The sequence below is a fragment of the Hydractinia symbiolongicarpus genome, chromosome 11 (assembly GCF_029227915.1).
Source record: "Hydractinia symbiolongicarpus strain clone_291-10 chromosome 11, HSymV2.1, whole genome shotgun sequence".
NCBI classification, from domain to species: Eukaryota; Metazoa; Cnidaria; class Hydrozoa; order Anthoathecata; family Hydractiniidae; genus Hydractinia; species Hydractinia symbiolongicarpus.
Window position 1 is genome coordinate 26657346 of NC_079885.1, and position 26839 is coordinate 26684184.

Sequence of the window (26839 nt, forward strand, 5' to 3'; positions counted from 1 at the left end):
GATTCTAATAAGAAATGCTGCCAAGTATTTGTTCTGATGATGCGGACAATCTACCTTCGAAAAGCGTGTTTCGGTAATTTTATATAACTTGACAGGTTTTCATGCATCATGTTTTTTTAAAATTTTGTTTAATAAGTCAAAGACCAACGCTGCAATAACGTGGATAAAATTCATGTGTTATCAACGATTCTATATTTCTCGCCAAATGCAAAGACAGGAAAAGGACAGAAGCTATGGCACGCTGGAGTTAAACCAGGGTATTTAAAAAGAAGCTATATAAAAAAAACATGCCACGCAAGTTATAAAGTTTCTATCTGTTGCTTGTTTTATCCGTATTCGATCGTTCGCTTTCAAAACAATCTCTATTAAAGATCTTTCTTAAAACCGTTAATATGCTTTTATCAGCACTATTTGATGATATTGATGTTAAATGCAATGCTAATTTGTGTGTATACACGAAAAACAAACATGACAGACACTAATTTTATTTGATTAGTGAGTGGAGACAGTTATTGCAAATCTATAATTATACTCTTGTTGCTATGGTTAAGTATGTAGAAACTTGCTGTCGTGGCACCCACAGGCAGTATTTAAAACATGCCAGTGCACGAGAAAAATATTCCAGTCCACGAAAACACATTCCGGAACACTAAAACTCTTTCCGGTGAATGAAAACTGGGATGTGTTTTCGTGTATGGGAATGTGTTCTCGTGTATCAGGTGCATGTAACACATCCCAGTACTTAAAAACACATCAAACTAAAGTGGTGTCCTAATTTTAATACATGCAGAAATTACACATTGCCGTCAGAAATTTAATGAGACTATCCGTATAAAATGATTTCAACTAGTTGCATTGTCTAGGGCAACTAATAAAAAAAATGTCGATTAAAAAAATAAATATTGGTCGATTGATATTATTTTTTTGAATCGTAGATTCCGACAATAATATTTGCAGAAGATTTTTTGCAAGCGATTAAATTCGTTACCGAATTTAGTTTCCCTAACTTTCCACCCCTGTCTTAATTTCCATAAGGGTGCATACTTTTTTCTCGGAATATTTCAGTTTAAATTGACCTGGCGCGTGTCTTGTCTCGCTGCGTCTTAATTATTAAATATTCTTCTGAAAGACAAACAGATTCTAAATTCATTAAATTCAAGTGGACTTAGTACTACATTGGTTGTGTTTAACTCATGTCCCCCCTAACAATGGCGGCATATTGTTGATGTAACCATAACAATACGAATTAAATTACTCAACCTTCTTAATCCAAAGCGGATATATCGGATTGCATTGTTTCAAAGTAGACTAGATTTGAATTATGACGTCTCAAGATAAGCAAGCATAAAGCAGATATTTATTGCACTTGCGTTGTGGCGCCAAATCCCGCAATCTTGTTTATCAATTTTAGTTGCTATGATGTCCTAAAAATATCACGTTCATGCGGACATAAGCCATGTTGGCTTTAATATGCGCTGTATTGACACCTAAGTTAATAATTCTTAATTTTATCAAGAATGATACCGTATTTGCAAATTAGCGCGTAAAAATTTTCGCCTATGACCATTTCCAAGATGGCGCGAAATTTACTACGAAAAGTTCTTACCTGCCATTATCAAACTACTCCCTTTGTTTTCTCAGAAAAAAAAAACTGTAGGACTCTGTAAATGTTTTGCCGGGATCTAATATATGACATATTTTGAATATTTTATGATAATTTTATTCGTACTTCACAAAAACAGTCTCGCAAATCATAGCTATATCACCATAGTAATTATTGGATGTGCTGAAAGTTACTTTGTCAGAGAATCTCGCGCTTAAAAAACACGAATTTTCCAGATTTTTTCAAGGAATTAATTAAAAATCAAATTTAAAAAGTTTGTAGAATTAAATTTTGCGTATAACAAAACTCTTTAAAAAAAAAACAACCGCCAAAATCATTTTTTTCCGAATGTTTCTGATAAAGCATTCGTTTAAGTGGTACAGGTCTATATTTTTTCTCATACTTTAACACAGTATTTATAGAGTTCAATAGATGAACTAGTTTGGTAAGGAGTAATGGTTTGACTCATCGAAATGATTATCGCACTAGCGAAAACTCGACTTTCAATTCGACAACGTCTAATTTTATGAAAATCTCCAATCATATCGGCTTCCAAACCATCACTTTGCCACTTCGAAACTGTCCCTTACCCGGAACTGGTATAACTTTCGTATATTCAACTAATGCGCTCAGAGTAAGAGGCTGCCATTTATGACTTTTACTCTTTTGTTTTTGTTTTGTTCTTTTTTCTGTTCGTTCAAACGTTTTTAAGGGTACAAAAGGTTGTGAGTTGGTCGTATTACGCAAAATGTAATTTTGATCTGGCTTCGATATTCCGATACTAGAATCCACGCCTAAAAGTTGCATACGTTCTTGAAACATACCAGGAGAAGTGCAATCTCCTTCGGAGAGAAAACAAAGGGCTTGGTTTGATTTGCTTTTAAAGGTAGTTTCGTCCTCGAACGACAAACTTTGCTGTGTTTTTAGATTTGGCAAGGAAAGATGACGTTCTCCTTTTTCCTACAAAGAAACGTAAAAAAATGTTAACACGTTGGAACAAGGTTTATTGACAGATATTTTCCTGTACAAAAGAAATTATGGAGTTTTATGCATGCGTCACAGCCTCAGTTAGGGGTTAGGATAATAAAGCAATCAAAATGTTAGTTATGTAGCACCCTAAGTGGATTAGTTCTTGAGAAAGCCGAACCGAAATTACACCATGAAGGACAGGGACTCTGAAAGTTCAATTACGCAAGAACTTAATTTCGAGAACTGGAAAAATGTTAAGAGCTGAGAGAACTCTGGTTCGCGAATAGCAATCCCGAAATTTTTAGTATTTCACCATGTGGCCGAAAATTCATGAAATCGCGAAATTAAACTATCGCCAAAATGTATTTTCTTAAGTTATATGTCAAATCTACGGACCGGTCCACATTAAAAGGTATAAGGGCATTATAATATAATATAGGCTTAAATATAATATAGGCTCAAAATGTAGAAATCAGTAAGGCTTTAAGATAAAATAATAATAATAATAATAGTACATAAAAAAATAAAAATCATCAAAACAGTTCAATAAAACTCATATAAATTAGTACTCATATAAAGGCTCGGACGTTTAAATATCTGTTTCCAAGAGTTGAGAATATTCCTTCATAAAAAACATTAAAATCCCAGACACTTAGATATGAAATTTGGATACTGTTTAAGGGTGAAAAATTAACTCTAATTTTCATTTTAAGGGTTTGAAAAATTCAAATAAATAAAGTTTACATTCAAATTGTTAGAGTAAACGGAATTTCTTTGTCTCATTAACAAGGAAAAGAGCCTATAAGATATAAAAAGTGACAAATTCAAAATTTAACTCACCCTATACTTATTTTGCCATCTTGATTTTTTACACACGCAAAAATCTTTTGCATTTTGTACAACTTATAATTTTCACACATACCTTTGTTTAAAAACTAATAACACCTTGCAGCTCACAAGATTTCCATTATTACTTGCAATGACTTCTATGAAAAGTCATTTGACTACACAACTTTTTTTATATGCAACTTATGGTTTTGAATCTCAAGTTGATTAATGGTTACTTATTTTTATTAAGTAATTGTCATAATTGATTTACAAAGCGAAAAAAAGAAAAGAAGTCTTATTTTATTCTTGAAAATTAAGTGTATAACAAAGACGTAGTTTTTTCTTGTCTTTTGAAAAGATGTCTCTTTCTATTTTTGCAGCAAATCAATTTTTTGGTACTGCTTGGTCCTTTACTTGCAAAGAACTAAAGTCGTTTAATAATATTTCAAATTCAGTTTAGTTGCTTATAAATGATTTGTTATAACAAAAAATAATTGTGTAATGATTCAAGGTTGTTTTCTTTAACCAAACAATCAAAAGGCTTGTAGTTTGAAGGATATCTAACAAAATGTTGATTACTTACATGTTGAGAGGGTATCAAATATTTATCTGGACCTGCATCCATCAGCAATTCGCCAGTGATCATTGGTAACTTGACTTGATCAAGACACTGTTTTGTCTTCTCTTCATTTAAATGAGCTATACGATACATCAATTCGAACTTGTGTTTATAAACCTCAATGTTCTTTAAAGTGCCAGCACTTTTTGGGATAGATTGTATCTTTGAATCAGTTAGGTTTTGGGTGTTTTGAGAAAGCCTTTTCATGGAATTTTTTCGCATTGAATGCCACAGCGCATGTGCACCAAGATGGCCATATTTTTTCTTAAAATTAGACAAAGTTGTATTTGGTGGCTTGTCCTCAATGGTTGGATTTATAAATTGATTTGCTTTATCCTTCCCGAATATTACTTCCAACTGTCTTTCTAACTCATCACCCTGCAGTTGACACAAATCTTCCTGTAACCAATCGGATCCCATAATGCAAATGAAACTAAAAAAATGGAAAACAAACATTGAGTTTGAAAGCTTTTTAATACTCGTGATTGATCGAAAAAAATTTTCAGTAATTTTCTAACCTACTAGTATACCAGCCTGATTGATTGAAAAAAATTTTCAGTAATTTTCTGACCTAGTATACCAGCCTGAGTTTTTTACATCATAAATGAATTAGACATGAACATTGGTGGCCTAACTAGCCTGCAACAAGATAGTTTTACGGCTAATATGTACGGCTAATATTTAGCTGCTTATACAGCCAATTATTTGGTACTAGATCTCTACCATACCACCTTTTTTTTACTTAAATTTTTACATTCTTCTTTAGTCAACTACTTAAGCCACTTTTGCAAGGACTTCAGTATGTAAACATGACATGTTTTTGATGGTCACATCCATATTAAAATTGCCACGCAAAATGTCCATAGTGTTATAACATTTATATTTTTAGACTCCATGAGCAGACTATATATTTTTTCATATCACGCCTAGGCATTATTCAATTAGCAAGTTTCATTCAGAAAGCTTAACTTTATAACCAACCACCTCTCCAGGGCGAATCTTTTATTTTGTTTACCTACTTTCGCATTTTAGTAAATTCTTCAACACTTAAACCTTGCAATAAATTTTTCAAGAAGTGAGCTAATGACGTGTGAAGTCATGAATGACAAAGTGCACTTTTGTTCGATAATGGTGGCGACCGCTAATGTAATTATTGTTTTTGGGAGATTAAGTTTGGACATATATAAAAATATTTAAAAAAGATAAAAAATATTCAGGGCTTCATCATTTTCTTTACAACCCTATGTTTTTGCATTGTGTTTCATGAGCTTACAATAATGTGGTATAGCTAAGTTATGATACCTAAAAACTACTCTTGAATGACCCTTTAAGGATGTGCAACCGCATAATGGACCTTAACCGAATTCCGTGTTTTTCGTAACTTTTGTGTTCAGTATGGTAGATTATTAGGCCTGTGAGTTTTTCAGTCTCAGGAAATCTTTTTGTGATGCATTATTATTACATTCAAATGCTGAATTTCTTGAGTTTTTTGTGGCAGGGGTTATTTTTTGGAACAAAATAAATAAATAACCATGGGAAGAGTTCATGTGTGATGTGTTGAAATAACTTTTGTCATTTTCTTATGGGTTCTTATGAGTTTCTTTCGTTTTTTAGGTCATCTAGCTACACCTCGGAAGGCTGGAAGTTTAATGTATAGACAAGAATGTAATCTAACTAAGTGCTGGACGTGATTAAACAAACAAATTAAACCCTATATGATCTTGTCATTATTATTTTGTAAATTTTTAGATTTAAAAGATCGGATTAAAAATCACGTTTTTATGTACAAAAAATGAAAGTTAATTTCAAATGCTTTGTATTGTTAGAATGCTTTCAGAAATGTTTAAAACCTACACAAATAAAATTTCCAGAAGATTTATTTAGTTTTATTATTTTCTGTTTTAATGCCTACACAACTTCCAATTCAGTCCTATTTTGTTCTCACTTATGAAATTTTACAGTAGTTTAAAAAGAAGTGCAAGAAAATTCAGATTCTGGTTTGTTCTTATTTTCTAACAAAATTCAGACTCGGGTTGTTAGTTCTGAAAAAAGTTTTTTCCTATTCAAAAATATTCGGGCCCTGTCTTTTCTTGATTTGAATTGCTTAATTAGTTCTTGCAATTTTCCCGAATGTGGATGTCTTCTCGAGATTAAATTCTAGGGTAGCAAAAATGTATTTCGGCAAAATAAAAATTACGCTAGAGAATCAGTACGCCGTTTTCGCAAAACTGAGTGCCAAATGATCCTATGTTTTGTCCCATCCTGACTAGAGCCAGGGAGGAGGAGGGTGCTAACAGCTTCAAGGCCCATATCCCTGCAAACATTGCCGCTTCTGGTTCTTAATGAACTAATTTTGCTTGCAATTTGCGAGAATGCTTTTTTTAATTTCTAGTTTTCACATTCCTGTCTTTTTTGCAAAGTGAAATTGTGGAGCAAGTTTGCTACATGCAAGGTATACCAAGAGAATTGTTGAGATTCTCAAAATTTTGATAGCAAAAAAATCATATAAAATCAGCGTAAAGAAATAGGACTGATATTTTTGCACATAAAGCTAGGGTATTTTTTTTCTAATAAAACAAATACGTTTGGACCGAGGGGTTAAAGTATAAGTCTAGTAAAAAATGCAATAAGTACAGCTCGTACCCCCCCCCCCCCCCCACCCCTGGATTATGACCACCCGTCTTTTGGTCCAGATTATACGTTCGCCGAACTTGAACACACAGAGAGGAATATGCTGTGAACAAGAAACGATAGTTGGCATTTTAGACACGTATATTCTACAGACCTAAAACATGCCTTATTTCTTTGTATTATAGCTAATTATTGTATAAATAATTAATTAATTATTTTGCAATTTTGCTTCTAATACTATTATAGTTGTATTTTAATGAAAAATTATAGTATTAAAAGGGTTTTTTCTTTTGAAATAATTTATTGCTAGTCCTGTTTCTAATCGACTTTACTTGTGTATTTTAAGCTTTTTTGTTGCTGTGCTAGATAGATAGATAGATGTGCATATTTTACATGGCTAGCCTCACAAATATCGAGGGATATACCCTGTCTATTATTTCCAGGAGGGGCCATGGCGTAGATGGAGAGTCCTAGAGTATTTAATGCTCATTTTGAGCTACGCAGACCCAATTAGAGCCCGCGCTCTACTAGACAACTCCCGGCAACATCCAACGGCCCACACAGTGTGCCATCTTCCCAATTTCCCTCACATGGCTTGGGTTAACCCGGGGCTATGGTAACATTCACTCGCCCATGTTGAATCGCCGTCAAGAGGAATCGAACCCCGGTCTCCCGCACAGAGTACGAGAGCTATAACCACTAACTGCAGATTTGAGTTGGATTGGAAAGCTCCTGTGTAAGCTACCCTTTTCTAAAGAAATATTGATGTAATTTGTATAATTATAACGCGTCAAGCTGTGTTTTATTGTATTGTTTCTAAGAAGATGTAAGAATACAATATTATCAATTTTAATTGGTTTTATCCAAATCAAGGTAAAGCTTAATCACACGAAAGGTAGCTAGCTAGAGCTCTGTTTTGTATAAAAGAATTAAAAATAATTTGTCGAATACATATGGAGAAGCTGTATTACTACCTGACTGATAGCCAGATATAGGAAAACCTATAGCTAGGGCGCAGACAAAACAAATAGCTCTGGGTGCTAGAGTGAGCCGACCAACCGTTTTTTATCACAGTTTTTTATTTATTATATAAGTAACCTGTTACAGTAATTAAAAAAAATATCCACTTTTGCTATCAAACCAACAGCAATGTAATTGTCAATAGGAATTAGTTGTCCGTACACCCTCCCTGAGAACAAGGTTTAAAACGACATTAAAACATTAAAACTGTCATTAAACAGAACTCCAAGGACGCCCAAGCCGCACACGTCCTCTAAACAGTGTGGGCATCTCCGAAACTGCTTGTAATTTTAAAACAAGGGTACTGATAAGCTGCATACGCCGTAAAACGTGCATGCGTTTTTTTGGGCAAGTTTGGCGTTTTGAAAAAAATTCAATATTCACCCGAAAAAACCTGCATAGACCATAAAATAAACTATGTGGTAGCAAAGTTCTTAAAAGAACTGTTTTTGATGGTTTTTGATAAAATTTACTTGATAAATAACTTATATATAAACTTTATTAACTCCTTTCTCTTAAAGCACCTTTTTCCAACTATCGTCCACAAGGTATGTTACAAGGAATTGAATTTTGGAAATGCTCCAGGCAAGTTCGGGAAAGTGTGGGGGGTTTTGGAAGACAACCGCTAATTTAATTCGAAAAGTTGCCCGAACTCACTCTTATATATGTGGGTGTTTGCAGCTTATTGACACCCTCTTATTTTAGAATATTCTCAGGAATAATAGACCAAGAGAAATTACATCACAGTTTCTTGTCCACCACCCACGTCTGTTTGAGAACAACACACATAAAAAAGTTCATTATTTTTTAAATTATTTTTGTAAAAATTACTATTTTATTCACGATAAACCATTTGTCAGCCATTTTATTCATCCAACAAAGAATCCTATCCAAAGTGCTTTCCTATTAGTGCTGAATTTAATAATTGACATGATTCAGCATAGTTTTTAAAAGGGTCTGATTGCAAAATATGGTTGCCAAAGTTCAGTACTTGTAATATTTTTGTATTTGTTTACTCAGCTTCTAAAACACAGACAAGAGACATTATAATTTCCTCTGGGTGATTACATTAATGTTGGTTGAAAAAAAACCTGAATGATGAGAAGCATGTGTTTTTGAATGGGGACAATAAACATATTTAATTTCCCTTGGTCTTGCACCAATCAAGTTCTGAAAAAATAAACACTTTTAAAATGATTTTGTCAGATTTGGAAACTGTTAGTATGGTTGGAACTTTGCATATAAAATTAGTAAAGTTGCCGGATTGTTTAGTTTTTTCTTTTATACTTTTCCAAATTAGCCTTAATTATTTATGAGATGAAAAACAGCGCTTTCAATTCCATTGACTTGGCCATCCCTTAAAGGCACTGGAAGCTTCACTATATGAAAATGTTTTCTTTTTCTTTTAGATTGTGTACAATGGGAGTGAGTGATGTAATCTTCCAATACGTGTGGTGAAAAGAACGCGAAACCTTTATTGTTTTTCTGCCCAAAATTAAAGCTATATATTTAATAAATCTTGATAAAGTTAAAAAACTGATTTGATTTGTTTGTTTTTGTTTTAATTGTTTTCTGTGAGTTTTCGAAATTCGTTCCAGCAGATTCTGTGGCTTCTAGCGCAGGTAATTTTACGTGAAAAAAAACTGTTTTGTTGTAAGGTCATTTACGAAATCGTTAATGTTAGGACCAACTTCTGCCTGCGGGTTGTACAACTGGATATATTACATATCTTTTGGAATACTGCTAAAAGTGTAATTTGGGAAAAGGCGGTACAAAATTTTAACACGCGTTATTCGTTTTTGTTAGTTTCGCGTAATCTAATTTTCTTGCACATTTTGAAAAGAATATCCCACGCACATCAAATACTCGCGCAGTCTATTCGCAAATGCACAACGAATTGTTCTGCAGAGCGTTCATTTTCCTACCTTGTCCCAAGGGTTCTTCTACGCTATGATATTCAATTCCGATGTATTTCGGAAGATGCTAGCGCCAAAGAAACAAGAAGCGCTAGGGACAAAGTATTGGATAGTTTAATTTAGCTTGCAACTTGCGAAATGATTCGCAACGTTTTTTTTAATTTCTAGTAGTCATAACGAGTTACTGAAACTTTGTGTATCATGCATGCCCTAATCAGCAAGCTAATCATTGATCGACAGACAATAAACATGCATAGCTGGCTAAACATATATTATAAAATAAAATACCTGAAATTTGCTAGCTATAGTTAGCTAGCTAGTTAAAAAAAATATTTAATCTTTCAACCATATCAGGGATCAACTCCCATTTGTTTGTTTACACTTGTCGGCAAGGTTTCAGCTAATTGCTTAAAGCTACACCATGCAAAGACGACAATATACTGTGGATCGGGACTACGCCATTTCCGAATTTTTATCATCATTAGTTTCGGGGCCGGCCCCCCGTGTAGAAAAAGCCACTAGGCGCAGCAGGAGTACAATGGAAAAGAGAACCATAACAACTTGAATTTTGATGAGGTCTACCAGGACCCGTAAAAAACCAAAACAAATTTGTTTACACGTTGCTTTTATTGTGTGCATGTGACGTACGGAGTGTGGTTTCTATACGGAGTAATACTCCGTATAGTTGCTATTTATATTAATATTTCTTCGTCTATATGGAGTAAACATGTCGCTATACGAAGTTATACTCCGTATACACATGCCTATACGGAGCCGTACTCTGTATAGCTGCACATTCCGAATGGAACATGTAGACCTGAAAACGCTTAGAAAATATAGATGTGCATATTTTACATGCCTAGCCTCACTAATATCGAGAGATATACCCTGTCTATTATTTCCAGGAAGGACCATGGCTTTGATGGAGAGTCCTAGAGTATTTAATGCTCGTTTTGAGCTACGCAGACCCAATTAGGGCCCGCGCTCTACTAGACAACTCCCGGCAACATCCAACAACACACACATGGAGCCATTTCCCCAATTTCCCTCACATGGCTTGGGTTAACCCGGGGCTATGGTAACATTCACTTGCATTCACTCCCATGTTGAATCGCCGTCAAAAGGAATCGAACCCCGGTCTCCCGCACAGAGTACGAGAGTTATGACCACTAATCTACGGCGCTACATATAAATGTTTAAACATTTTGCTGACGTCTGCAAAGTACAAAAACATTTTTTTTCTAGAAATTTGTATACCAGTTGCCTTAATCGTATAGGTCCTAAAACACTGCTTAAGAAAATGTATAGGATCATGTATTTTTGACAAATGGTTGCAGAGATATTAGGGTTTGAAGGTTTTTTTGATGACGTCTTCGCCCGTTCATTCCGAAACGGATTTGGGGACCCAGGTTTGGGAAACTTACCCAAATTGGTCCCAGGTTGTCTCTAGTTACTCACGCGGTGAAAAATGAGTGACGTCAGCACCCTGTTTCCAAGTTCTTTGGCCTCAATGGTAGGGTCATATGCTTTTGACGAACGGTTATGAAGATAACGATTTACCAATTTTGCTGACATCAGAAAATGTCTGTTAAAGTACAAAAAATGTTTTATAAAACTTTTACAACCGTTGCCTCTATCGTGATCAAAATAATGAAAGAGATCATGTGCTCTTTAGACGAACGCCTGCTGAGAAGATATAAGGGTCTTATATTTCGCTGACGTCAGCAAGAAGCTGCCAAAATACTAGTTATTTTTTTTAAAAAAAATTATAATCGTTGCACTCATCCTATAGATCTGAAATCACTGATTAAGAAAATGTATAAGATCATGTACTTCTGACAAACAGTTGCAGAAATATTGAGGTTTAAATGTTTTTTAATAACAATCCGCTCATTCCAAAACGGATTTGATTTGTCCCAGGGTTTGGAAAATTTACCCAATTGGGTCTCAGGTTGTCCCTAGTTACCCACGCGGTAAAAATGACCTTGTTTCCAAATTATTTGAAGCTGCTGCTGGTAAATTAATGTTATTCACGTCGTGCCATAACATTAGAAAATTTAACATTTGACACATAAGTTTTTCGGTGAGATCAAAGGAAAATAAACACATGTGGAAATTGCCCCTCACAAACACACTGACACAGCTTATTATTTAAGCGATGACTACCACGATTATAGCGCGTATCAATTTTGGCTCCTTGTGTTCTGAATGCAAAATTTTTACACACATTATTTAACACACGAATAATCATTTTGGTCAACCAGAAATATTTAAACAGTAAATTCAATAAATTCTTAAAGTCAACATGCCAACCCTTGCCTGTTTGATATGACAGAAGACGGCAAAAAATATTTTTCGCCGTCTTCTCTTATATTAAAGGTAAAAAATCCTGGGGACTAGCGTGTAAACATGCCTTCAGCCGATTCCTCCAAGCGTTTCACAGAATTCTATTCAGCGTTATCGAATAAAATTACTCAAAGTTGTGTGATGTAAACACGAAACAGTTCCGTAAAATATTTTGAAACTCAATTTCCCAAGGAAAGTTAAGATGGCACATGATAAGTAAACTGAATCAACGGAAAGGCAGACATTGCACTTTTTTATTGATCCACATCATCTGCGCTACGGGGTGCAACAGACTATGGACTTAAAAAAGTTGTTAAGAAGTGACCGGATTTTTGGTACTATGACTAATATTTTGTACCGATTAAAGCTTTTTACCGTGTTTTTTTTTACCGACCAACCTCTACTCTACAGTTTATTTTTTGACCGATTAATACAAAGTTTGGATATGTTTGTTTTACATTTTTTTTTGCAAACACGATATAAAAATAAGAACTTTTTAAATTCTTTTCCAGTGACTATGGTTGGTGCATATTAGTCGATCAAAAGAGACGAAATTCTATGCAAGAGATTTAACACATTTGAGCTTTAAAGGGACGAGTTTGTTAAAGGTGTTTTTTGTTCCCTCTTTCTGGTTAAATTCGAGGAAAATTAAAGAGTGTTCTTCAAATTTTTTAATCAGTTAATTAATCAATTAATTAATAATTTTAATTAAATACAGTATTAATTTTTGGAAAGTTTAGCTGGCAGTTCCATATAGGTTGACCAGACACTCTGTATAGCAGAAGGCCATGCTATAGAAGCTGGCGTCCTTTCTAAATACGACAATGTTTAGATTAGTGTTAGGATTCTTGAAAAACGACTGCTAGAAACAGGATTGAGGAGAAGAGGCAGCCTGTGATTGATTTCGTTTGTAACGTAATTTCAAAGGAGACGGAGAAGTCAGCCGGGATAAATGGTTACCGAGGAACTGGGCACAGACTTAAAACAATATATAACATTCATGATAAACGTGACGAAATAGATTGATCCTGTTAAATCAACGAATGGGAAAGCTGGGAAGTTAAAGGAGATTTTCATAAAGCGAAATGGACGGCGAATTCGCCGGCGAAATATATCTAAGCAAGCGTAAAATTTGCTTAGCCTAAAAGCAGACACGGTTTCTACTTTTTAGCGGCAAAGTATTTTCCTTTATTTTTGAAAAGACGATTACCGGAAAGAATTTAATGTTTTTACGCTCAAAACTTCTTTCTCGTAAAAGCCCTAGAACGAGGTTATTAAAGAAATTGAGGTTGTGAACAAAGATAAAACCGCCACTATTACACACTCAATACGTTGTTGAATGTTTCCGGTCTGTATATTTAAGAAATTTAGCGCGTCACAACAAACGTCATCGTTCGAAGATGAAAGTATGCTATGAAGAGCGAACCAAATCACGAAAAGAAAAATTATTATTGGCCGTGAGGAAGTTTATAAACGTTCTAACAAATATTACATTTAAAACTTGCTTCTTTTAAGTTAACTTGCTAAGTTATATAGTCGTTAATCCGTAAAACAATCCGGGTTCATCAGTCGTTTATATTCCGGTCCTCTGATTATGGCCTATTCTGGGCATCACAATTTCGTGCAATTTTAGCAACCCAGATACCATTGTGAACACAATTGGTATTATTACTGTAGCGAAATAGATGTTGTCCAAATTTGGTCTGACTAAAAAAAGCTGAACAAGTTCTGGGGACGAGGTTGTTATACTTTCTTGCAAAGTTTCAATTTCATATCTTGAAATAAAATCTTATTTTTCTTCGCCATTAATACAGACGTGCTATCTGTGTCATATTGCATCAATGTTTTCTTCTCTTTCTCACAATCTCAGATGGTTAGATTGTTAAAAGAGACTTATAGGAAAGACCATGAAAGTGGATGGCTGTCAATGGCGTCTTTTATAGCTCATTCAGTATATCTTTGCAACGTCGTTCTTCAAGACATTTTGTCTCAGTAAAAGATCCTGTTGATGAGGATACAAAGTTTTTTTTTCCTTGTAAACACAAAATCTACAAAACAATAGAGGGCGTTACATTGCCTAAATCTAAGCCGTTAAAGGACCCTTTCTTTTTTCAGTCAACACATGATCAGCTTAAAATTAGAGCCGCGATTGATGGCTGAAGACACCCCAATTTAACCTCTTTAAAACATCAGAATCACTTGTCATGACAACTTAGTGCTCAGGAGTTATGGAGGTCCAGCCGTGGGGAGGTTTTTGCCCGGATATTTGCAGGACTCGTCCTTTAAAATCAACAGTGATGTTATAGTACTATCAGGAACCGAGCTTGTGCCCCTTATTTTTCTTACTAACTGACAGTTTCTATATCGATTGAATCAAAAATAAACTTGAGAAAAAATTGAAGAAAAATGTTGCTCTAATTGCTCATTGTTTAGAGAGAAACAACTTGATTGTTAACATTACAAAAAAACAAACAAAAAAATATCAAAAAAAATCAGAGTGTTCGTCGTTCGATAAAGCACTAAACCAATCTTTTTTTTTACTGATTGGCCATTAATTGGCCACTCCACATATGCTAAAAATAAAATAAAAGTTGAAGCGAGTCTCGTGTGTGCTAAACGAGAAAATCAATTCCTGTATTTGCAAGTACTCAAACATAGCCCCTGTGGACTGTGTAGCTTTAAACGTTTCTTTTTAAAGAAACCAGTGAAAGAATCTAGTACTATGGCATTTTCCTTTTTCTTTTCATTTTTTTATTGAAATCTGCAGCCTCCAGTTACCTATAAACAGGTTTCTTTTGGAAAAATACAAAGACTTAATGTTTCACGACACGAAGTATTTAAACAACGTTTAAACGCTTTCCCTAACATTGGGCTGATATGTTTACGTACTAAAAACATACTATCCTGAATTTAGTTTCATCAGCAACGAGAAAACTTTAAAAGTAGCAGAGGTACAGAGTAAAAATATATCTGTACACTCTCCTACCTTTATAGTTCAATCGCTATTCACAATATTCCTCAGGTTTGAATTCACTTTTGTTTCGTTATATTTAATTTCTAGAACTATCGATTTCTTTCCTACCACCTCCTCCTTCCACCAGATAAAGAATGAAAGTCGTTATAAACAACGAAATGTAAATCGAATGCAGTGCAATGTAACGACGTCTCAATGTAACGACATCCCAATGTAACGACGTCTCAATGTAACGACATCCCAATGTAACGACATCCCAATATAACGACGTCTCAATGTATGCCGCATTCTTTCTTATCAACCGCGAAATTTCCATCTCCATCTCTCTATAAAATCGCACAGAGACAAAATATTAATATTAGAGATTTTTAGAAAACTCTCGAATTTACTGCCTGAATGTGTATACAATAGTACCCAGATTTTTTAAAGGTAAAACCGCAAAATAGAATAAACTTCCGCCCCACTAGAAGCGAATGCTCTGCCACAAGACTACCACTCGGCATTCTCATCCCCATAGCTCTTTGAACTGAACGAGGTTGTTTTAACATTTGACATTTTTGGACTGCAATTTTTCATCACTAAACGTATGTATTTATTTTTGTCGTAGTATTTCCCATTTTCCGACTAAACTGCCTTTGAGCGAATTTGGTATTTCTAGCGTTTGTGTATATTCAAAAGGTTTCTGCCTTTACCGACATCAAAGCTGGATTGTAATAATTTTTAAAATTTGACTCTCTTAGGGGCTATTTCTTTCGCACACAAGAATCGGTTCTGAATGCCACGTCAACGATCTCATGGTTCAATATTAAAAAACACGATGAATGTTTCGACATTTTACTAAATTAGAAAAACATGCAGATATTTGCTGCTGATATCAGCATATTTTAGCCCTCGAGTGTCACACCTCCGTATATATAGGAGTTAATCATCTTTAATTGGCATCAAAATTTAGATAAAAACACTAGATCGCATTTGGCCTTGAAATGTGCTTTAACCCTATTCGGTCCGGGGGGGGGGGGGGCGACGGATTCCGCCCCCCCCCCCCCTGACAATTTTTTTTAATAACTCCTGATTGCTTTCTTAGATGGCTATGATACTTACTGAGTTACAACATTTATTTATTAGACACCGGCATGCTAAATTTTTAGGTCCCATACCTTTCAGAGGCTTTGATATTGGCCATTACTCGAAACTACCCCTAAAATCTCTATGAAATCCTTATAATGGGGAAAATATAATAACTCCTGTTAGGATTATCCTTAGAACTTGAAACTTGCAACACAACTTTGTTTCATCAAGAAGAATCATTTTGAATAATTTTGACACGTGACTAATCCGATTTCCCGATTTTGTCGGATTTTACCCGAAAATCGGAAAAAAACGGATTTTCGGGCAATTTTTGGCAATTTTTTATTCGATCCATGTAAAAACCGGAAGATATGTTAAAAAAAAATTATTTAGCTTTCAGAAACTTCAAACAGAATGTAAAAATTCGCTCTAGAACAAAAGTAATTATATTTTAAGCAGATAGTGGCATTTTTAACAAGTTTCAAGCTTCTGATGACGTCACAGAAAATGTGCTGACGCAAGCAAAAATTTATTGCCGCTATTTTGTTGCTTTTATGACGTACTTTAAGTGTGCCAAGTTTGATTCAATTTGAACAATCCTATAAAAGGTTATTGAGGGGGGGCGGAATCCGCCCCCCCCCCCCCCCCCAGTCATAGTATGTTTGAAAAAACCCGGACCGAATAGGGTTAAGGCCGGCAATTGCCACACACCCCTCAATTTTTACTCAATTCTTGAACTTAATGCTTTTATAAACTGTGTTTTTGAAAGCCGTATTTAAACGTTTGTGACTTTTTACCAACTTGCAAAGCAACATCTCTTTATGCGAGGCATTTAATGCTGTCCTAAATTTTTAAAGAACTTATGTCGACGACAACATCACCCTTAATTGCGAAAACGTGGGAACATTTAAAAAAAGCTATGACATTGACGACTCCAAGTCGTTTTAATGACAACAGAAATGAAATTAGTAACACCGTATCTCATTGATATTTGAAGCTGAGAGGTGAAGGCACACTCGTAATGTACAGCGGTTAACAAATTGCGCCAGTGAAAATAAGCAAGTCGGTGGATTAAATTGGATCCACTAAATAATAAGTTTTATAATATCAACAAAGATGGCCACTTAATTATTTGGAATAGAAAAACAACAAACGCAGCATGTCGGATGTGTTTGGTATTATATTTTCATAATGAGTATAAAGACAAGTTAAAGCTTAATACGCTTGAAGTAAGCGAGACTTTAGTAATGGTGGCAATTCTTGCTTCTCTAATAAATACTTTGGATACAGCTTCAAAACAGCGTGTATTGATAAAGTTGTTAAAGATTGCAGCTCAGGTAGCACAAAATGTTCATAGTGTAAAACGTCTCTTCCTTTCTTGATGAAAGCTGTAACAGCTCTACCATCTCGAGATATTTTTAAAGCAAATCTATGGTGATCGCCTTTAAAGTCACTGTATTTTATAGTACTTAACTCAAGTATGCTTACAATTTGCAAATTAGTTAAACTTATCACAGCTATATGCCGCGCAGAAATCCAGATAAACATTTGAACTGTTGTAGCACATATTTCGATACTGCTTTGACTTTCGTTTGTTTTTTTAAAGAACGTTTTATATTCGGAAAACAAAACAGATAAATTTGTTTCTTTTAAAATAGAAGACACGTAACCATCTGAAACGCCACAAAATATTAACTTTCCCAAGGTGGTTTCAGGCAATAACCATTCCATAATAAACCACATTGGTGAGCCAGGTAGATCCACAAAAATAACATCACTTGGATGATCGAGGTAAACAAGTTCGGAAACGTCTGCTAAAACGCGTTTGCTGTCGAACTTATTACCAGTGTAGACGGAATAATACAACGTAAGACGTTTGGAGACGTCTTTGACAGAAAAAACTGAGTCTTCAAAATCGCTATCGTTTATCGTTATCTGCAAATAGCATCCGTACAATTTAGCGGTGTAATTTGTTGGTAATTCTTCTTCAATATTGAAATACGTAAAGTTTGCATTCGGGTCAGTCAAGTTTAAGATTGTGTAGTTGTTTTCGTACGGCCATATAATACATAAGATTCCGCTTTTTAAAAGAATATCAAATTTGAAATCTTGATCTGCGTTTAATGTGATGTATTCAGAATGCTTTGACAACCGCATCGTGTACGAATCGACATAATACGTGGTTAAACTAACTATGTTATTTCTCCCATTAATACTGTACTTAAACTTAAGTAAGGCCATGCCATTGTCATCCGTGACGCATTTGTAGAACAACTTTTCTTCGATTTTAATATACTTGAAAGATATTTGAGTGAAAGTTGTCGAGTTATTTTGCGGGATCAAAAACTCTTTTCTATCTGTCTGGTTGTTCGTAGCAACGACTGCAATTTTGTGAGTGTGTCTCAAAAGGTCTTCTTCGACACTTGCTTTAACCTCACTCTCGCGGGATATACTCTTAAACTGAACAATTCTATTTCCACAGTCTAAGCAGTTTGCTAGCACTTTCAGTGGAAGGTATGTGTTCACCACAACTGAAAACTTTCTCGGTTTTATTTTGTTACCAATAGATACAGCTTCATACACTGGTAATATTCGACCATCCCGCAAATCTTCAGTGACTCTCACTTGCGAGACTTTATTATGCTCTGTAGACATTTCTTTTTACTTTTCCCATTAATTAACCTGCTGTTCTTTTTCTTCAGATATATGCACTAGAACAGAAGTTTCGTGATATCACAAAGATGACAAGTTAAAAAAAGAATATATCGTTTCAATAAATTACATAAAACTATCGTAAAACATGAGGATTTATGTTACAGATTTTTGCATATAACTTTGCGTGTGACTGAATTTCATTCAGCGTCCTTCATAGCTTCAATCTTATGCCCAAACCTTAAAAACAACAACTTATCAAAACTTATTTTATTTAGATAACTCTTTGATCCATGTTGAAATAATCTGAACTTAGTAACAGCTATGACAGTTTAAAATAAACACAAAAAAAAATAACTGCTGTTCGCTGACGAAAGCAAGTGACATAAATTTTGAAATGACCTGATTACCTAACATCAAGATAAAAAAAAGGTCGAAATTGGACTTTCATATATACAGCTTGTTCAAGTCCAGAAAACTTTTCCACCTAACGACAATTTAGCTCCTACGCTTATTCGTTATACAGAAGCGCTGTACTTTTAATTTCTATCAAGGTACCGGGGTCGAGCTTGCCCCAGCGGACATGAAAGTAACTTTGCAATTGTATTCTTTAAGCCCACACTAATTCTTAAAAGTAGAAATAGACAGTATTTCAAGATACCTACCGCAAACAAACAATTATAGATATAAACCGATTAAACTACCGTGGCAATATTTTAAGTTTTCAATAGCGGACGAAGGTTTATTGCAAATTCATAATCACCTGAAATCATGTTTCGAATGATATGTATAATGCGCATTTCGTTTATCCAAGTACACTACCCATTTCTTTATTTATCTGGGCGCTTATCTGAGTACAGAACGCTTATTTGGACGGGCGTTTATTTTAGTACTTCTTACTTAGGCTTTATCATTTATTAAGGATATTCATAAGCAGTTATTTAACGAGAAAACAGATTTGTTTTATGACACCCTCTATGAATGGATAAAATTCAATCCTATGGTTTGTAGCGGTTCTGGAGTTGAAAATAAGTGCTGCAGAGCCTGGAGTCGAGGTTGAACGAACGCATTATCTTCTCGTCAGTTACTCCTAAGTCAATTTCATTTCCGATTAAAATTTTTTTCTATGAGGCAAAAAGGTTTATTTGCGAGGACGATGTTATGCAAAATTGAAGAAGCATCACGGAAGAGAACAGTCAGACATCAAATAATGCAAGCCATTAGCAACCTCATAATTCTCAACACTTTTACAAATCTCAAACATTCACACTAAAGAAAAGAAAATACCTGCAAATAGCTATTCCATTTTTTATTTCCACTCTGAAACCACACATTTTATTTACATTACATTATATGTTTACAAATATTTTAAAACTAATCCCTATTTACTATATCGTATTATCCTTTTGTAATTCATTAATGTTGTTTTAAATACTCCGATTGAGATGTTAATCATAACTTGTACACTCCACTCAGATGCTCTCCATCACATACTGCTTTGATGGTCTGTTGTACCCGTTATATTTCTTCATTTTTCGTGTCTTTTAGGCCGAAAAAATATCAACGTATTCTTGAAGCAGCAAAATTTTATACTGAACTACACAAAGTCCTGATGACAATAATCTTGATTATGACAAAAAGGGGGGAGAGAGATTGTCATATCAAATCTGCATTATTATTATCAATTTGCACATAGTTGATATTAAAACTGAGAAAAGAATAATTTACATTACACCTTTTGATAATAGTACTTTCAACACATGATTTTTTTCTCTGGCAGTGTGCCCATAAAATGACACGTCGTTATGATTTGTCGGCTGTCATTTAAAGAACGTAAGTTTCGCTGCGAAAATATCCAATTCGCAACAAAAACCAAAACAATGTCTCACTCAATGTCAACTGCCATTTTGAAAATCCTGCAGCTTTAAAATCAAAACAAAAAGCAATCTCCCTACGATTTGATTGGTTGATACAAACAGCACGCGAAAAAACGTTGACTTCAGTTTAAACTTAAAAACTCGGAAATTTCATACCATTTTAAATGGTTAAAATATCTACTGGGCATGTGTTTACCATATTTCGTCCGAACATTCTGAGAAGTGGAAATCCAGTTTTAAGTAACGCAGTAGTTGGAGAAATTATTTTTGAGGAAACTTATTTTTGCGATTTTAAAATTTTTAAAATTTAAGACTAGCGCATCGCTAAAATAATTGAAATTCTTGCAGATGATACTGTTTAAATAAAGCATTCTACCTTTCATTGAACCATGATACCACTCAAAATAAATTTAAAGTTTTAAAGCAAAAACTGAACTAAATTTCGTGCTTTTTTAAAAAAAATCTTCCGCACATGCGCAAAAATCATTACGAACAAGGTTTACTAGCCTGGAGCAAACATAAATACATTTGATGTGTTTTTATCTGTGCGCTGTGTATTGGACTAAAATCTAATTAAGCTTAGAGCCTAAAGGTTGTCCAGGAATTCATATTTGATAGTTCTACTAATTATGCATGACATCATAAGGCGTAGAACTTATCAGTTTTACTGCTTGATAATGTCAAACTTTCGCATATTAGCGAAACTTTTAAACCTATTATCTCAAAAAACCAATAAAGATTTTCGAAAAACCAGTAAAAAATTTAAAACAACTTGTTTTTTAGCGTGAGGTTACCTTCAAGCACTATTTTGCAAACCCAAGAAATAATAGTTTTTAAGGATAAGTAAATATTCTTTTTTTATAAAAATTACAAATTGTCAAATAGACAATTTCTTTAATATAACACACCAGTTTCCACGATCGTAGTACACTCGCTCGATAGAAACGTTATTTACTCGAGAACATAAATCTTCGATTTCACCTTGTTTAAACACGTGATAAAAACGATGAAATACTTTGTTCTCCTTTTTCTCACCCGCAGTGTTTTTATTTTCTGTCTTTTGGTTTTCTTTCAGATGCCATGGAACTAACAGATCTTGTTGTTGAAACACGTTTCGTCCTTCGCTCACTTCTATATGACAATCATTACTATTATCCTCGCATTCTTTAGGCTTGGAGGACGAGACACATTCCTCGTTTAAATTCGAGCAACATTCGTTTTCGTTCGTACTATTTTTACCAGCTCCGTCTAATTCACATATTGTTCCAACAGACTCGTTCAAATTTTGTTCTAATGCCCAAACATATACTAAAATGGATCCATCTACACGAGTTATTCTCACAAGTTCTTCGAGAGCTTGTAGTCTCCTTTGCAGAGTTGAAAGATGATGAATAACCGCTATACATAGGCAAGCATCAAAACTGCTCGTCCTAAAGAAAAAAGAAAAAAATTGAGCTAGTAACGCAAACTAGCTCAGTTTTCACTTACAATAACCATTCCCTGTAAAATGAAAAACATTTTTAAATCTTTTCACATTATAAAATCATTAGTTTATATGATCCTTTCAGAGCAAAAACTAGCGCTTTTGAAAGAAAGGTTAAGTATAAAAATTGCATTAATTCCACACCACGCCTCACACTTGTCAATTAAGAACCCATAAAATGTACCCACAAAAAAGAACGCCCGAAAACTCCCACATTCACTGATCTAATGAAAACAAACAATGCACACGTGTACCTGTATGGTGTGTGTAAACAATCGGCTACCGTCACTTCAAAGTTCCGTTCAACGCATATTTTTGCCAAATTCAAACTACGATCAGAACCTAACGTGATCAGTTTTGGGTTAACGCCCAAATATTTACCGTTGCCACAACCCACATCAGCAACTAGAGAACCGGCAGGTAGATTACACAGGAATTCTTTTACTTTCGGCCATGGAGAATGTCTGGTACCACTAAAATGATCCGCTATTTCCTCGTATACTTTATACACATGCTCGCCTTCCAAACAGGTTGCTTCGCTCGATGAGTGAGGTAGTTTTAACTCAGTCTTTGTTATTTTTTGTTCAGCTAATTGAGAATCGCATTTCGTGACGTACTTACAATTGCATGGCTTATGTAAAATTTTGCGAAATGTTAACGAAATCCGTCTGTTTCGTTCTTTGACAGTTAAATGGACTGCGTCAGAGCTTTCTGCGCCCTCATCTTGTTGGTAAACAACATCAAATTTTCGAGGAGTTATCCTAAAAATATAATAAAGGAGTTGCAGAAAGTGAATTCTCTATACCATGGGAAACGTGAGCAGCATTCCTCGAAAATCTTTATTTAGTTTATGTTCAGAACATTACAAAAATGACTAGATATATTTTATCGGTACCTAGCCTTAGTTGTAAATAAATTTGCCGTCCACAGTATGTGTTAATGTTTATAAGATATGTTGTCACTCTTTAAGAAACAATTTTCTCAGATAGCCAGTAGTACTTACAAAACGTGACAGAAAAAATAAAATCAGTTTGTACATGGCTGTTTGATAGACTTTACACAGATGTTTTGTCTAAATACTTTTAATTTCCTGGGATAAAAAAATAGCATTAAATGTTTATTAACTACACAGTTATGTTTAGACAGGAAAGTATCCTTCTTTTCGAATATCAGAGTCCGTCCATTTAGAATTGTAGTAATTATGTAAATATAATTATCACACCTGTTGCAAGATAAGAATATGTTCAATTTTTGGTCACAAAACGTGATAAAAGGTTACTTGGTGAATTTTTATCATAGCACTTATATTATTTTTTTATTCTCAACAGAGAATGTTTCACCCCGATCGGACCTCCGATCACGACGGTGAGCCGCGGATCAAATCCCGCTCACTGTCAGGCAGTATGTTAGTGATGAACAAAGTAGTTCTTCTAAAAAGTTACTAAACATCCTGCTTTATACAAACATTTGATTGGCAGTATGACTGTTGCGATGTCATATATCTTACAAAAATCTTAACTATGTGAGGTATTTGGTTGTTGTCAACTCTAGAAATGCTTAAAATATTAGAATCTCCAGTTGATCCTAATAAATTTCTGAATCGAAATAGCATCGAATTGACCATTTTCAAATATTTCTTTGTTCGCGCACCAGGTGTGTATTCTGAATGTGAACTCGATGGTGCTCTCAAACACAAATAAGTCTGTCTTGCTGTGGGAATAACACAAGCTTGTTTTGGGAAGTTTTTAGCAGTAAACAAGTTTAGAGAAAAGGAGAGCACAGCTATTCGTATGTATAAATACATTTTCATATGGTTAATTGACCTGGCTTAATCTTCTTTGAATTGCTCGTGTCATTTAGTTTGGTTGTATAGCTTCATAACCTTATCTTGTCGCTGCTGGGAGTCATAAATTTATGCCACATACGTTTTAGCATTTACAACTGGCCATGATAATGGCCATGAAATAATAAACATGAAAGCTAAGGCTTATTCCCATCTGTGCCTTTCGCCTATACGCGATTGTTCTTGAACTTCTTTACGTCATTATTGTTTTTTGGCCATTGGTACAAAACACGCTCTGTAAAAAAAGGTCAATTTCTTTGAGGCGAGAGAGAAGCTATATTACGATAAAAACACAACAGTTAGGAAATAAGTTGTATTTTTTGTAATTTGTTGGAATAATTTTTGAGTTAGTATAACTTCCCCTTTATCCATAAAATATAATATTAAAGCTGTCATTTAATTTATTGATTGATTGCATGTAAAATCAAAGTGCACATGAATTTTAGCCTAATTTTTTTCAGAGACAGCTTTACAGGATTTTACATCATAAATGTTTTGATTCTCTACTTTTAGTGAACATCTTACAATATTATTACCTGTGCGATAGCAGATATCTTGATTCACCTCTCATTACAAGCAAACTTCTTCTGGGCAGAAGTACAGGAGTAATATGTCCATTAGGGTGTACAAATTCCATTGTTACCTGTAGAAATAAAATTTTTTAAATTAAATCAAACAGTGACTAAAAAACATACAATTTGAAGAAAAAAGTCTGAGTGTGTTAGCCAACATGGTGAACATTTTAGAAAAGTTTCTTGTTTTATCTTCTGCAAATGTTAACTCTTATTACAATAACAACCGTTTAAAAAGCGCTTTGAGGCTTTGAAATGTCTTATATAATGATAACTGTAAAAATGTTTTTAAAAAATGACACAACTTACTTGTGAATTCAAGCTAAGCGAAATTATGCCATCTTCAAAAGCTGAGTGTGTGTCAACATGTGCTGGTATACCTTGAAATAATATGAAATAACTATGCAGGTACCTTCAATAAAAGAGAATTCAAACACAAAATTAAGGCTGTAAGATTTGTACAGTGAATATATACTTTGAAACAAACCTTGTCCTGGTTCATATTGGTTGACTGTTAACTGATCGGGGATAAATTCAATCAGTTTGCGTTCGAGCATTTTGTCAATAAGTGCCTTGCATTTTTCGGGTATCTTCTCAGCTAATGGTTTAGATCGATCAATATTGTTGCTCCCGTACAAGAATTCATACCCAAAATGCTTTACCTTGCGATGTTTTAGCAAATTTTCATCTCCATCTAAAACATTGAAGTGCTGATATATATGACATCACATTAGTTTCTGTAAACACATGAATTAAAATAAAAAATGAGGAGAAGTAAATGGAAATTTTGGAAAGGCAGTATATAGAAAATTCGGAGAGGGCGAAGTATAGTGAGAGTAAGAAGTATATATATAGAGGCATTTCATAATTAATTTCCTTAAAATATCTATGGAAATAAAAATCAGGCAAATTTCTTTAAAAAAGTAGTAAAATAAATAAACTTTTGCAAAACTTAGGAATATTTCCCAATGTTTTCTTTCTTTTTTTTACAAATGGTAAACATAATCAGTATACGACGATTCAAACTAGCAGATAAATTATATGTCACCTACTATGAACTTGTTTCATTTCAAAATAATTTATAAGTTCTTTTTCATATTCTTCAGTAATAAACTCTTCTTGAAGAATAAGATCTTGAATAGCTTTTGGATTTCCTACAACAGGATATTGCACATCTCCATCAAACACAATATGATCTACAGGATTCTTCAAAAATTTCAAATATAATGGAGAAGATATGCCAGTAGTAGAATGCATGACATGGCCGTCTAGAGCAGTAAAGGCTTCTCTACTTGACTGAACCGTCTTGAAGGATAAAAAACAAAATGATTTTTTAGGTAACATTATAAGCTTTGATATTGGTCCGAATTTACTAAATAATGATAAAATGTCTTTTCGACTCATTCCACATAATAAACCACCATTTCCAATAAACAAATCAGGAGTTGAATCATCAGAGAGTTGAATTCCAGAACCGTACTCCTTTAAAAGGTTCAAAGATTTCTTATGATGTTTCTTTGCTATCTTTCTTTCATTCTTCGATAATTTAGGTAGGTTGTTTTTTTTGTCATTTGTTAACATTGCATAACCTCTAAATATTTAAAATTTATATTATAACACCCAACCTCCCGTCAACGGGCCATAGGTGGTAGCAACATGTAGCAGTAGGGAAATTCCTATGGATTTTTCTGATGGTTGTATTGCCATAGACTTTAACAGAGTTATAACTAGTTTTATATAATTATAATACATTGAACCTTTTAATATATATTCCAATATTTATAACATCACCACATTTATTGAAAAAAAATAACTGATCATAACCAAACATTAAAAATTTAAGATTCAATTTTGTCTCTTATTAACTATATTTTCATCATTTCCCATTTTTGGAATCTGATTGGAAAATGTTTTTTATTTTAATATTGACCATAAGTGAATTGTTACGCACTGATTAAATAAAAGTTGTTTCACATTGTTTTATATAGTTCATATGAAGAAACGCCAAAGAATGCCAGAAAATCTGTTTTTTCCAATTTTCAGATAAAAGCTAAAAATAAAAATAGAAAAAATCAGATGAATCACATGTCCAAAATTTCTGAAAGAGTGATCACGAAGCCAGTACTTTTAATGAAATCTCAATAATGCCACATAGAGATTGTGTCACTGCCTAACATAATTTGCTACTTGTAAATGCAACATATATATATACAACCCCAACGACAGGATACCATAAGTGCAGGAAATTTGGATGAAAATGTCAAAATTTGCTTACTTAAATATGACATCATAATTTACGCAGCATAATTGAATCTGAAATTCTTTAAATGTGAATATCTTGAGAATAAAAAGAGCTTTTTAAAAAAAATAAAAAAGACTTGTTAACCAACTTTTTAAGCTCTACAATATATCAGCCCTCTGAATTAATGAAGGCATTC

The 26839-nt window shown here is 34.0% G+C and overlaps 3 protein-coding genes across 3 annotated transcripts; all 3 read right to left on the reverse strand.

The window, feature by feature from the left end:
• Positions 1–1697: 1697 nt before the first annotated feature.
• On the reverse strand, positions 1698–10030 carry LOC130614323 (uncharacterized). Its single transcript, XM_057435750.1, has 3 exons — positions 9875–10030; positions 3984–4452; positions 1698–2563 (listed from the first exon to the last, which is right to left on the reverse strand). The coding sequence occupies exons 2-3, from the start codon at positions 4437–4439 to the stop codon at positions 2144–2146; spliced, it is 876 nt and encodes a 291-aa protein (XP_057291733.1). The 5' UTR covers positions 4440–4452; positions 9875–10030; the 3' UTR covers positions 1698–2143.
• A 7106-nt stretch (positions 10031–17136) lies between these two features.
• LOC130614077 (uncharacterized) lies at positions 17137–21231 on the reverse strand. The gene is made up of 2 exons (XM_057435474.1): positions 19914–21231; positions 17137–18685 (listed from the first exon to the last, which is right to left on the reverse strand). Exon 2 carries the CDS (start codon positions 18627–18629, stop codon positions 17190–17192), a length of 1440 nt encoding a protein of 479 aa, XP_057291457.1. The 5' UTR covers positions 18630–18685; positions 19914–21231; the 3' UTR covers positions 17137–17189.
• A 102-nt stretch (positions 21232–21333) lies between these two features.
• On the reverse strand, positions 21334–26630 carry LOC130614076 (alkylated DNA repair protein alkB homolog 8-like). Its single transcript, XM_057435473.1, has 6 exons — positions 25454–26630; positions 24889–25095; positions 24711–24781; positions 24366–24472; positions 22241–22747; positions 21334–21933 (listed from the first exon to the last, which is right to left on the reverse strand). The coding sequence occupies exons 1-6, from the start codon at positions 25980–25982 to the stop codon at positions 21381–21383; spliced, it is 1974 nt and encodes a 657-aa protein (XP_057291456.1). The 5' UTR covers positions 25983–26630; the 3' UTR covers positions 21334–21380.
• Between the last annotated feature and the right edge of the window lie 209 nt (positions 26631–26839).

Bases quoted from the DNA above. Each gene is read 5' to 3' on its own strand.
- LOC130614076 (XM_057435473.1), bottom strand. From the start codon at position 25,982: ATGTTAACAAATGACAAAAAAAACAACCTACCTAAATTATCGAAGAAT. The intron at 25,096-25,453 runs GTAGGTGACATA...TCAATGTTTTAG, and splicing joins TGAAATGAAACAAGTTCATA to ATGGAGATGAAAATTTGCTA. The intron at 24,473-24,710 runs GTAAGTTGTGTC...TTATTTCTACAG, and splicing joins CGCTTAGCTTGAATTCACAA to GTAACAATGGAATTTGTACA.
- LOC130614077 (XM_057435474.1), bottom strand. From the start codon at position 18,629: ATGTCTACAGAGCATAATAAAGTCTCGCAAGTGAGAGTCACTGAAGAT.
- LOC130614323 (XM_057435750.1), bottom strand. From the start codon at position 4,439: ATGGGATCCGATTGGTTACAGGAAGATTTGTGTCAACTGCAGGGTGAT. The intron at 2,564-3,983 runs GTAAGTAATCAA...GTTTCTTTGTAG, and splicing joins ATTTGATACCCTCTCAACAT to GAAAAAGGAGAACGTCATCT.